The sequence below is a fragment of the Monocercomonoides exilis genome (assembly GCF_001643675.1).
Source record: "Monocercomonoides exilis strain PA203 chromosome Unknown scaffold11-1913109, whole genome shotgun sequence".
NCBI classification, from domain to species: Eukaryota; Preaxostyla; order Oxymonadida; family Polymastigidae; genus Monocercomonoides; species Monocercomonoides exilis.
In genome coordinates this window covers 677,891-690,128 of record NW_027150556.1, presented here as the reverse complement: position 1 = coordinate 690,128, position 12,238 = coordinate 677,891, and the positions used below count along the sequence as shown (strand labels likewise).

General features: G+C 37.5%; 2 protein-coding genes across 2 annotated transcripts; both read left to right on the top strand.

Moving 5' to 3' along the window:
- Positions 1-848: 848 nt before the first annotated feature.
- On the top strand, positions 849-1,709 carry MONOS_4037 (uncharacterized protein; the record flags this gene model as incomplete). The annotated part of the gene is made up of 1 exon (XM_067874077.1): positions 849-1,709. One exon carries the CDS (start codon positions 849-851, stop codon positions 1,707-1,709), a length of 861 nt encoding a protein of 286 aa, XP_067731565.1.
- Positions 1,710-6,819: 5,110 nt separating this feature from the next.
- MONOS_4038fu16742 (uncharacterized protein) lies at positions 6,820-12,233 on the top strand (the record flags this gene model as incomplete). Its single annotated transcript, XM_067874078.1, has 1 exon — positions 6,820-12,233. One exon carries the CDS (start codon positions 6,820-6,822, stop codon positions 11,632-11,634), a length of 4,815 nt encoding a protein of 1,604 aa, XP_067731564.1. The 3' UTR covers positions 11,635-12,233.
- Between the last annotated feature and the right edge of the window lie 5 nt (positions 12,234-12,238).

The window sequence follows — 12,238 nt, the reverse complement described above, 5'->3', positions numbered from 1 at the left end:
CGGTTTTTTGTTAACGCTAAGTGTATCTTCCATTTGAATATTCTTTGTATTTTCTAAAAGATTAGCTTTTTCAATGTATTTTTCATCTTTTACTCCGTATCTTTTTCTACCTCCACATCACTGCATTCCTTCTTTCTGCTTGTTTGAACAACCAACTTCTTTTGCCTTATACGATCTTCTTCTAATGCTGCTGTGGTGGATGTCAGATCTGAATCTCAAAGAGCGAAACTTGGAAGATTGGCTTTTTCTGAATTGAACAGCTATCTCCTTGAATGGTGTGAGTGGAATGATTCAAACAGTGGAAATGAATACGGAGGTGCTCCGAAAATAAATTACACAAATGCAAATCTCACAATCACTTCTTGCTTTCTTTTCAATTGTTCAAATACAAATCATGGTGGAGCGTTATATAGTTACTGTTTGCAAATAAATTGAAATTGACAAATCCAATTTCACAAACTTTTCAGCACAAAATGGAGGAGCAATTTGCATTGATGGTCGGCAATCATCTTCCGTTTATTCATTTTCTGATAACATGGTGGGAAATTGTTCAATAACAAGAACAATTGGAACTGGTTGGTATTTCTGGATCTACAACATGACTTAATCAAGTCAATTCTTGTTAACAAACTGCAAGTGCATCTCAAACTCTAGTAGAGATTCTGCTGGTTCTCTACCATTCAATGGTCTTCCAAGCAATCAACCAAATCAATTTTTGGTAGATGTGTGCCTATTTGTAAATAATATATTTACATCAACTTTATCTGCACGCGGCTGTGCTGGTATTTATTTGGATGCAACCTTCACTTGGATGAATGGAATGAAATTCATCACATTTTGTTTCTTCGATGGAAACACAGCTTCAAAGGGAAGAGGAAATGATTCATTCTTCAATGGAACAAGTATCACTCAATCACCATTCGAAAATTGTTGTTCAACAACCTCAACAAAAAGAGTGTGGAACAATGGAAAAGCTGATAGTGATGTGTACAATGGATGGCTTCCAATCATCAACCAGAACAAAATCGTTGCCAGCAATGGAACTAATTCTGATGCTTGTGGCAGACCCCAACAGACCCCATGCGCCACCAACGAGTATGCCCTCAACGGCTTCATTTCCCTCCTCCAAGATGCCTCTCTCGCCCTCCTCACCTCAATATTTGTTCCCACTCAAACACTCACTTTCAGCGCAGTTGAAACAAAAATCACTGGAAATGGCACAGATACCACAATTATCTCTTCATATGGCATTCCTCAACCTTCATCATCATCTTCCTCTTCCTCTTCACCTGATCCATCTGCCTCGTCTGCCCTCTTCCAACAGACCTAGGGCTCCCTCACAGTCTCTGCCCTCGCCATCGCCCACAACTCCACAAACACTATCACCCCCATCCTCTTCCACCTCTCCGATAACTCCCCTTCCCTCAACCTCAACACAACCACCATCACCGGAACAACCCCATCTTCATCATCAATCACAACACCCCTCTTCTTCCTCACTGCTGGCACATTCGCCCTCAACCACACAGCAATCATCAGTCTCACCCTCAACAGCCAAAGCATCTTCCACCTCACCTCCCTCACTGCTCCCCTCACCCTCAACTCCTCCAACATCACCGACATCGCCTCCACAGCCTCCCCCACCAGCTGTGTCCTCTCCTCTGCCACCTCCTCTGCCCTCTCCCTCTCCATCACAAACTGCACCATGAACAGCATCAACTCAGAACAGTTCAGCCAACAAACTGCTACCAATGGCGGATGCATCTCATTCGCCTCATCTGCCCCTGCCAATTCGTTTTCAGTGAGCAACACCAAATTCACTGTATGTGAAATGAGCAAAGAAGAATCGAAGAATCGAAGAATTAGATAGAGAGAAAAGTGAAAACTTCGAGATCGAAATGTGTTGGTGGATATGAAAGGAGAACCCAAACGAAACCTATTTCAAGCGGATCAAGGAGAAGAACAATCTGTTAGGATGATGGGAAAAAGAATGATGCAAACGATATTAATAAAGAAACAAGAAAAGAATTAGAATTAGGAGAAAAGACTCAAAAGAAGATGAATGAATAAACCATATAACTGTTTCATTTCGCAAGGTTTCTATGATTTACAGGTTGATAAATGCAGCGAAATATAATACGTTAATTTTTTTCATAATATTAAGAGATGAATTGCACAGTATTTTTTTAAAAAACAATAAAAATCAACGAGCTTCAAAATACCTTTTGTTTATTACTCGGATTTGATGTGAAATATAGAAAAAATGAAAATTTTTGTGGTGCGTTTGTAAACAATAAGAAAAAGTTTTTATAAGAAATAAATTCACGATCAAATCTTTCATGAAGAATCTTTATTCACATTATATTTCACTCATTCCAACAATGATTCTGCCCTAATCTTCCGTTGCGCCAAGAGAGAAATAACATATTCTATTAAGTGATAAAAGTGTCCAGCGATTATCTTCATTCGATGAAAATGCATACGGAATATTACTGAACATCTTTCAATTATCACAGTGATAAATATCTCGTCCATTTCGCAATCCTCATTCTCAAGAACATTTGTTGAATGCTTGTTTCATTCAATAAAATTTCTTTTATCACTCGTTTTTGAAGAACAATTCTTCAGTCGTGATGTTCAGCAGGCTTTTCTGAAAAAATTGCGCTCAATAATCAAGTGATGAAGATAAGGAAGGCAGGCGCTCCAAGTCGATCGAAGAAATTGATAAATACTTTTCAACGTTGTCGGGAAAGAAAGATGAATGAAAAAAAACGAAAATAACATTTTAAATGAAGAGGAATTTGTCGGCGCAGAATCTTCAATATATTTGTAAGTGCAACTAAGAGATGAAGATAAACAATTAAGAATAAAAATTTTGATGGCTGGCTTTGGACATTTTTGTGAATTTTGTGAGCTTGTCAATAAAAAAACTGTCAATAAAATTTCTCTTTTGAAACAAGCAAACCATATCCTGATGATATTTCGTTCTGGATGAATTGTTGAATTTCCTTGAGGCCAAGTTTGCTACGTGCGTTCTAATTGCATGCGTTCAATTTTGATTTCCACAATTATAACTTTATGAAAGTGCAAAAAAATACTTCATCATTCCATTTCATTTCATCTTTCACATTGCGAAATGCAACTTTTTCAATAATTAGCATTTATTTCATTTTTTTGATCAACATTGAAATACTGACTTGCCCTGACGGTCATGACCGTCACCTACGATCCGAAATTCCTTTTTTGCCTTTTCGTCAGTATCCCATTTTTAAAAATTTTTTTTAAGATGTTGTGTGAGAAGAAAAAACTTTTTGATTTTCTTGTGCAAATATTGAACTTAAAAATGAGATAAATTACAATATTATATTTTTTTATGCTTTCACGAAATATTTCAACTTTCAAAAAAAAATCACTGACGCGAATATTTTTGATGAGTCCGTCAGAATTGAAAATTTTCACGTCAGTGGTCATTACGTCACACAGGTTTAAATGCAACTTGTTGAAAATGGAAAGTCAACTTTTGATTTTCTGCAATCTATCATTCAGAAAAAAAAAAAAGAACAGTCAAAAACTTTATTCGAAAATGAAAAATTCTTATTCCACATTGAATTATTGATGGTGGATTAATGAAGAAATTATAAATTAATTTTTTTTAATGTTGCTCTGAAAATATATAGCACATTTTTTGGACACAAATTACAAATTTTTGAATAATTTGTTTTTGGTATTTCGAAGTTAATAAAAAAGTTATGGTTGCTAAAAAATTTAATAAACGAAAAAATGAGCTTATATCGAAAGGATCGGAGGCATTAAAGAAATATATAAAATTTTACAAAAAGAAAAGATGAAAATTGCAGAAAAATGACAGATAATGATGATAGGGAAGGATGAAGAGCATAACTTATCAAAAGAAGAAGTATTTGTCAAGAAAGAAAAAGAAGAATAAGCGAAAAAATTAACCAAAGAATTGATTCATCAAACAGCGATTTAATCAGAAGCACGAAATGCGATACGCGAATGAGGATTTTATCTGATAACTTTCTGTTTTCAGAAACAGGATGCATTGGAACAGAAAAAGGAGAAGAGGAGAGTGCATGCGAATTTGACTGCAATTTTGCTTCATTCTCAGTTGCAAATAATTATGACGGAGGCAGTTTTGTACAACATTCCTGCTGCATTTAAGATCAAGAATATTAGATTTCTTTTTTGCTCTGCTGTTTCACATGGCTGAGGGTTGCAATTATATCCAGATAAAACAGCAATACATGAATATTTGCATTATTGTTATTAACTTTTCTTCCATGAATGCAAGTGCAGGACTTTATCCACTCCATATAGCCATTACATAATCTATGCAATTATTACAGTTTTTTGAGTTCTGAAAATCCGTTCAAGGAATGATATACGATAGACACAAATGCTTAGAGAGTGTGCTACGGATATAATTCATTAGAAAGCAGCTGGACGTACCAGCTCACGAAAAAGAAAGGTTGGCTGAATGACAAGACGATAATATTTCTGTGAATAGAAACGACAATTTTGAGCAATGTGGGGCAAATGGGACATATCTGCATCGGACAGATAAGAAGGGATTTGAGATTAGCTTAACATTCACGCTGATGGAAGTAAATTTCCTATATGAGTCAACAATAATTGAAATTGGCTCAAAGAAGATTTCTATTGTGAGGAAAGGAAGAAGAGAGAATGTTATTGGAATAAAAGTTCTTTTCACTTCTTCATCGTCTTTGATTTCGTTTCCAAATTCTTCTTATTTTGCTGCTGATTTTGGGAATTCGTCAATAAATGCTGCTAAGATATTAAGCCGTGCCAAAGAATAAAAGAATGATAATTCCGCGCTTCCAAATTAGGAACTGGAAAACATAGAACTGCATTCATCGTATGTTTTATTCTTACTGGAAAATGGTGTTCTGGTTCACGCAGCCGCCATTAATATTCAGCCAGATTTCCACTTCATCATCATTTTCTTCTTCTTTTACAGAAAGCACAAAATACTGAACAAACCAAAGGAATTCAACGAGCCAATTTCAAAGCAAATGGAATGACAGAGATGCATTATCAGATATTCCTTTGTGGAGGAGATGGACGAACAAAAGGAAAGAGGGAAAGAGGGAAAGAGGGAGAAAGAAGAAAGAGAAAGCAATTTGTGAAAAGGCGAGGCAAGCGACTTTTTCTGAAGAATAACACAAATATTTGGGAAGACGCTCAGAAGAAGATGGAAATAGACTCCATAATATTTATCTTTGGGAATGGAGATAACAGCATACTTTGTTTTTGTTGGAGATGACGGAAGGGATGAGGAGGCAAAGGGAATAGCGATTTTGTGGCAAAAGAAGGTGAGATTGAAGTCTAATAAAGGTATAAGATTTTTTTTTAAGTTTTATTATTTGATCTATTTTTTTGATATGATTTTATTGATTTTTTTCTTTTTATTTGTTTGTAAAAAAAGTGTTTTTGAAATTGTCTTTCAAATACTATGAAGGAATGCAGAGCAACTTCAGACGATAGAAAGTGAAGGGCAATGAGCGGGTTCAACTTGGGAAAGAGTGTTATTTGATAATTAATAACATGAGGTATTGAAAGAGAATGTTCTTTTATATATTTTTTTTATAAGATTTCTTTAATAAGCTGTATAAAGATGAAGGAAAATGGTTGTAGAATAATTTGAGTTATTGAGGAATATTCAGTTGAGAGGGACTGAGAGAGAAAGAGAGGATGGGGCAGACAAGGAGTGAAAGAGAAGGAGAAGGAGGAATTGGAAAAGGAAGAAGAAGAAGAGGTGAAGGAGGAGAGTGAAGAGAATAACGAGGAAGAGAGAGAAAGAGAGAGAGAGAGAGAGAGAGAAGAAGAAGAAGAAGGAAGAGGAGGAAGAGGAGGAAGAGAAGAAGAAGGGAACACTGTGGTGAGTGAGTCTCATCCCTTTTCTTTTTGTGTGATATCAATCTTGTTTCTTTCACCTCCTTCAATTATCAATTGAGTCCCTTTCCAAACTGACCTTCTTAAACACCTCAACAGCATTTCTTGCATGTTCGTTATTGTCCGCATCCTTCTGTGAAGAATCGTGTTTCAATGGGCAGCTGCTCCTTTTCATCAGTTTGCGAAGCATCTGAGAACAGATTTGTACCATTCCTCAATAACCCTTCATCCTCTTTGATTGTCGCAAACACCTCATTTGCCGGGTGCTGCGGGAAAGGAATTGTCAACATCACTGGAAACGAAAGCGATAGAGAGCATCCTTAGACGAAAACGAAACAGCCAATGGAGAAAAATACTTTCACTTTGAGCGTGTGGAATGACACCAAGACAACTGGGACAAGCAATTCAGCTGCAGATGGGGGATATCGAGTGGAGTGGAGCTAACAATAACATCCTTCAATCTGGAACACTTTCTGCAAAACCCTGTTCATTCAATGAATTCGCTGCATGCACTTGGATGTTGTTTTTGCCTTTTATACTCATTTGATCAAAAAAAAATTAAAATGAAAAAATTTTTTTGAAAGAATCAACTGCCTTTTTGCGAACTTTACTCCTATTATGAATTCAGTTGAAACGAACATATCGGAGTGTGAGATTTGTTGATGTTCATTTACACAAACAATTGTGAATAATTTCTGATTATTGAACTTTTAAATCATTGATTCAAAAATGGAAACTAAAAAATGGGAAATCATTGATCGATCATCCTTCTGGAAAAACTTTTACCGAACAACAAGCGAATTTTATAGATCTTCCTCTCGCAAAATGGCAAGCATTTTTGATAATATAAATGCTTATCAAGATACAGAGGGAAAAACAAAAGCTATGCGTTGGATAGAGAAAAGTAAAACTGAGCCACCTGAATGGATGAGACATAAAATTTCTATTGCAGACAATGATGGAAGAACAGTGGCCATGTATTATATTGAAAATATTCAAAAAGAGCCACTCGAATGGATGAGACATGACATTGCACTTTGCGATAAGAAAGGAAGAACAATGGCCATGCTGTGGATAAAATATGTCCAGACGGATCCACCAGAGTGGATGAGACATGACATCACACTTGGCAGTAAGAATGGGATAACAATGGCAATGTATTGGATTATAAGTGAAAAGACGGAACCGCCGAAATGGATGAGACATGACATCACACTTGCTGATAAGGACGGATGGACAATGGCCATGTATTGGATCATATATGCTAATACAGAGCCACCAGAATGGATGAGACACGGAATAACGCTTGCTGGTAAGGATGGATGGACAATGGCCATGTTATGGATTCGATATGTGAAGAAAGAACCACCCGAATGGATGAGACATGACATTGCGCGCACTGATGATAACGGAAAAACAATGGCCATGCTGTGGATCGAATATGTTCAAACAGCTCCACCAGAATGGATGAGACATAATATTTCTTTTGCAGATGAAAATGGATGGACAATGGCGATGTATTGGATTGAAAATATTCAAACTGATTTACCAGAATGGATGAAATGTGATAATTCCCCCGATAGCAATGGAAGAATTGGAGCAATGCGCTGGATTATGGAGAAAAAAACAGAACCACCTGAGCATATGAGGTATGGCATTTCATATCGCGACAAGAAAGGATTGTCCATAGCCATGCATTGGATCACAAGTACAAAGACAGAACCACGTGAATGGATGAGGCATGAAATCACACTTGGCGATTATGATGGATGCACAATGGCGATGTATTGGATAGCAAACGTCAAAACAGAGCCGCCAGAATGGATGAGACACAATATTACAATTTGCGATAATAATGGAAGAACAATGGCCATGCTCTGGATAAAATATGTCCTGACAGAGCCACCAGAATGGATGAGACACGAATATGTACTCCAAAATAGTGATGGAGCAACAATGGCGATGTATTGGATCGCAAATATAAAGACAGAGCCACCAAAATGGATGAGACACGATAATGCACTTGGAAATGAAGATGGATTAACAATGGCCATGTTGTGGATTGAATATGTCAAAAAGTCACCACCAGAGTGGATGAGACATAGTATTTCTCAAAGCGATAAGAATGGAGCAACGATGGCCATTCACTGGATTTTTCATATCAATACAGAGCCGCCGGCATTTATGAGACATAGCAATATTATTGTCAATAAAAGAGGAATGACGATGGCCATGCTGTGGATTGAATATATCAAAACCGAGCCACCAGAGTGGATGAGACATGAAATTTCACTTTGCGATAAGAATGGAACAACAATGGCGATGCTCTGGATAAAATATGTCCAGACGGAGCCACCAGAGTGGATGAGACACGATAATATTCTTAGCGATAATGATGGGGCAACAATGGCCATGCTGTGGATAAAATATGTGAAGACAGAGCCACCAGAATGGATGATACATTGCATTACACTTACCGATGAATATGGAAGAACAATGGCAAAATATTGGAGCGATTTTGTTGACGCTGCTGTACCTGAATGGATGAAGCCTGACAAATTATTAGCAAACGTTAATGGAAGAACTGAAGCAATGAACTGGATTAAACTTAATAAAACAGATCCCCCGGACAGTTTGAAACATGATATTTCGCTTGCCGATGAAGAGGGAAGAACAGTGGCCATGTATTACATTGAAAATATTCAAAAAGAACCACCTAAATGGATGAGGCACAGCATCATATTAGCCGATAAATACGGAAGAACAATGGCCATGCTGTGGATAAAATATGTGAAGACAGAGCCACCAAAATGGATGAGACATAGCACTACACTTACCGATGAATATGGAGCAACAATGGCCATGCTGTGGATCGAATATGTGAAGACAGAGCCACCAGAATGGATGAGACATGGCATTACGCTTTGCGATCACGATGGAGCAACAATGGCCATGCTATGGATCGAATCTGTCATGACAGAGCCACCAGAATGGATGAGACACGATAGTGCACTTGGAAATGAAGATGGATTAACAATGGCAATGTATTGGATCATACATGCTAATACAGAGCCACCAGAATGGATGAGACACGATATTACGTTTTGCGATCACGATGGAGCAACAATGGCAGAATATTGGAGCGATTTTGTTGACTCTGCTGTACCTGAATGGATGAAGCCTGACAAATTATTAGCAAACGTTAATGGAAGAACTGAAGCAATGAACTGGATTAAACTTAATAAAACAGATCCCCCGGACAGTTTGAAACATGATATTTCGCTTGCCGATGAAGAGGGAAGAACAGTGGCCATGTATTACATTGAAAATATTCAAAAAGAACCACCTAAATGGATGAGGCACAGCATCATATTAGCCGATAAATACGGAAGAACAATGGCCATGCTGTGGATAAAATATGTGAAGACAGAGCCACCAAAATGGATGAGACATAGCACTACACTTTGCGATCACGATGGAGCAACAATGGTCATGCTGTGGATCGAATATGTGAAGACAAATCCACCAGAATGGATGAGACATGGCATTACGCTTTGCGATAATAATGGATGGACAATGGCCATGCATTGGATTGAAAATATAAAGACAGAGCCACCAGAATGGATGAGACACGATAAGATTCATGGTGATTATAATAAAAAAACAATGGCAATGTTATGGATCGAATATGTTCAAACAGCGCCACCAGAATGGATGAGACATAGCATTACACTTACCGATGAATATGGAAGAACAATGGCAAAATATTGGAGCGATTTTGTTGACGCTGCTGTACCTGAATGGATGAAGCCTGACAAATTATTAGCAAACGTTAATGGAAGAACTGAAGCAATGAACTGGATTAAACTTAATAAAACAGATCCCCCGGACAGTTTGAAACATGATATAGCAATTACAGGAGGTTCAAAAAGACAAACAATGGCAATGTATTGGATTTCAAAAGTCAAAACAGAGCCACCTAAATGGATGAGGCACAGCATCATATTAGCCGATAAATACGGAAGAACAATGGCCATGCTGTGGATAAAATATGTGAAGACAGAGCCACCAAAATGGATGAGACATAGCACTACACTTACCGATGAATATGGAGCAACAATGGCCATGCTGTGGATCGAATATGTGAAGACAAATCCACCAGAATGGATGAGGCACAGCATCATATTAGCCAATGAGATCGGAAGAACAATGGCCATGCTATGGATTGACTGTTTACAGGAAGCTCCACCAGAATGGATGAGACACGATAGTGCACTTACGGATGAAGATGGATGTACAATGGCCATGCTGTGGATCGAATATGTACAGACAGCTCCACCAGAATGGATGAGACATAACATTGCGCGCACTGATGATGATGGAAGAACAATGGCCATGCTGTGGATCGAATATGTACAGACAGCTCCACCAGAATGGATGAGACATGAGATCACACTTGGAGAAAAGGATGGAAGAACAATGGCGATGTGTTGGATTACAAATATCCAGACAGCTCCACCAGAATGGATGAGACATGACATTGCGCGCACTGATGATAACGGAAAAACAATGGCCATGCTGTGGATCGAATATGTTCAAACAGCTCCACCAGAATGGATGAGACATAATATTTCTTTTGCAGATGAAAATGGATGGACAATGGCGATGTATTGGATTGAAAATATTCAAACTGATTTACCAGAATGGATGAAATGTGATAATTCCCCCGATAGCAATGGAAGAATTGGAGCAATGCGCTGGATTATGGAGAAAAAAACAGAACCACCTGAGCATATGAGGTATGGCATTTCATATCGCGACAAGAAAGGATTGTCCATAGCCATGCATTGGATCACAAGTACAAAGACAGAACCACGTGAATGGATGAGGCATGAAATCACACTTGGCGATTATGATGGATGCACAATGGCGATGTATTGGATAGCAAACGTCAAAACAGAGCCGCCAGAATGGATGAGACACAATATTACAATTTGCGATAATAATGGAAGAACAATGGCCATGCTCTGGATAAAATATGTCCTGACAGAGCCACCAGAATGGATGAGACACGAATATGTACTCCAAAATAGTGATGGAGCAACAATGGCGATGTATTGGATCGCAAATATAAAGACAGAGCCACCAAAATGGATGAGACACGATAATGCACTTGGAAATGAAGATGGATTAACAATGGCCATGTTGTGGATTGAATATGTCAAAAAGTCACCACCAGAGTGGATGAGACATAGTATTTCTCAAAGCGATAAGAATGGAGCAACGATGGCCATTCACTGGATTTTTCATATCAATACAGAGCCGCCGGCATTTATGAGACATAGCAATATTATTGTCAATAAAAGAGGAATGACGATGGCCATGCTGTGGATTGAATATATCAAAACCGAGCCACCAGAGTGGATGAGACATGAAATTTCACTTTGCGATAAGAATGGAACAACAATGGCGATGCTCTGGATAAAATATGTCCAGACGGAGCCACCAGAGTGGATGAGACACGATAATATTCTTAGCGATAATGATGGGGCAACAATGGCCATGCTGTGGATAAAATATGTGAAGACAGAGCCGCCAGAATGGATGAGACACAGTTCCACATTGGCCGATAATGAAGGAAGAACAATGGCAAACTATTGGTTAAACAACGTTAATTCTGAGCTACCAAAGTGGATGTGAATTTAGTGATATTATACAGAGTTTATTTGATGATGCTGAAAAACCACTTTTTTTCTTTTATGAAATCAACGGGATTACAGGTATCTTTTTATAAAAGTACTCATTAAACAGATTTGTAATATCTGCTCCGGTTTTCTTCTTCACATGAGTTCATTTCGCTTGAATAAGAATTTTAATGCAATTCTTTGAATTACCAACTTAAACTCATTTCAATTTATTCTTACAGTTTTTATCTTTCACTCAAATTTTGAATCAAAATAGGGCACAAATTTGAAGGGACCTATTTTGTTTATTGATGCTCATATTTCCTCCCTTTCCACTTCTCTTTGTATAAGTTTGTAGTTAACCTATTTGTTTATTATTATTGCATTTCAAATTCGTTTTCATAATATTCTTTATTTTATATTTCTCCGTCTTTGCAATAATCTCCCTCACCCACCATTTCACAATCAAATTATTCGTAATCTATTTGTATTTCTTGTAATCAATCAATTTTTTCAAATCATTTTCTTCTTGATTATCCTTATTTATACTCACACTTCAATTATCAACTTTTTTTATCTATTTTTCAGAAGAAACAACCGCTTCATCTGTTGAACTTTAA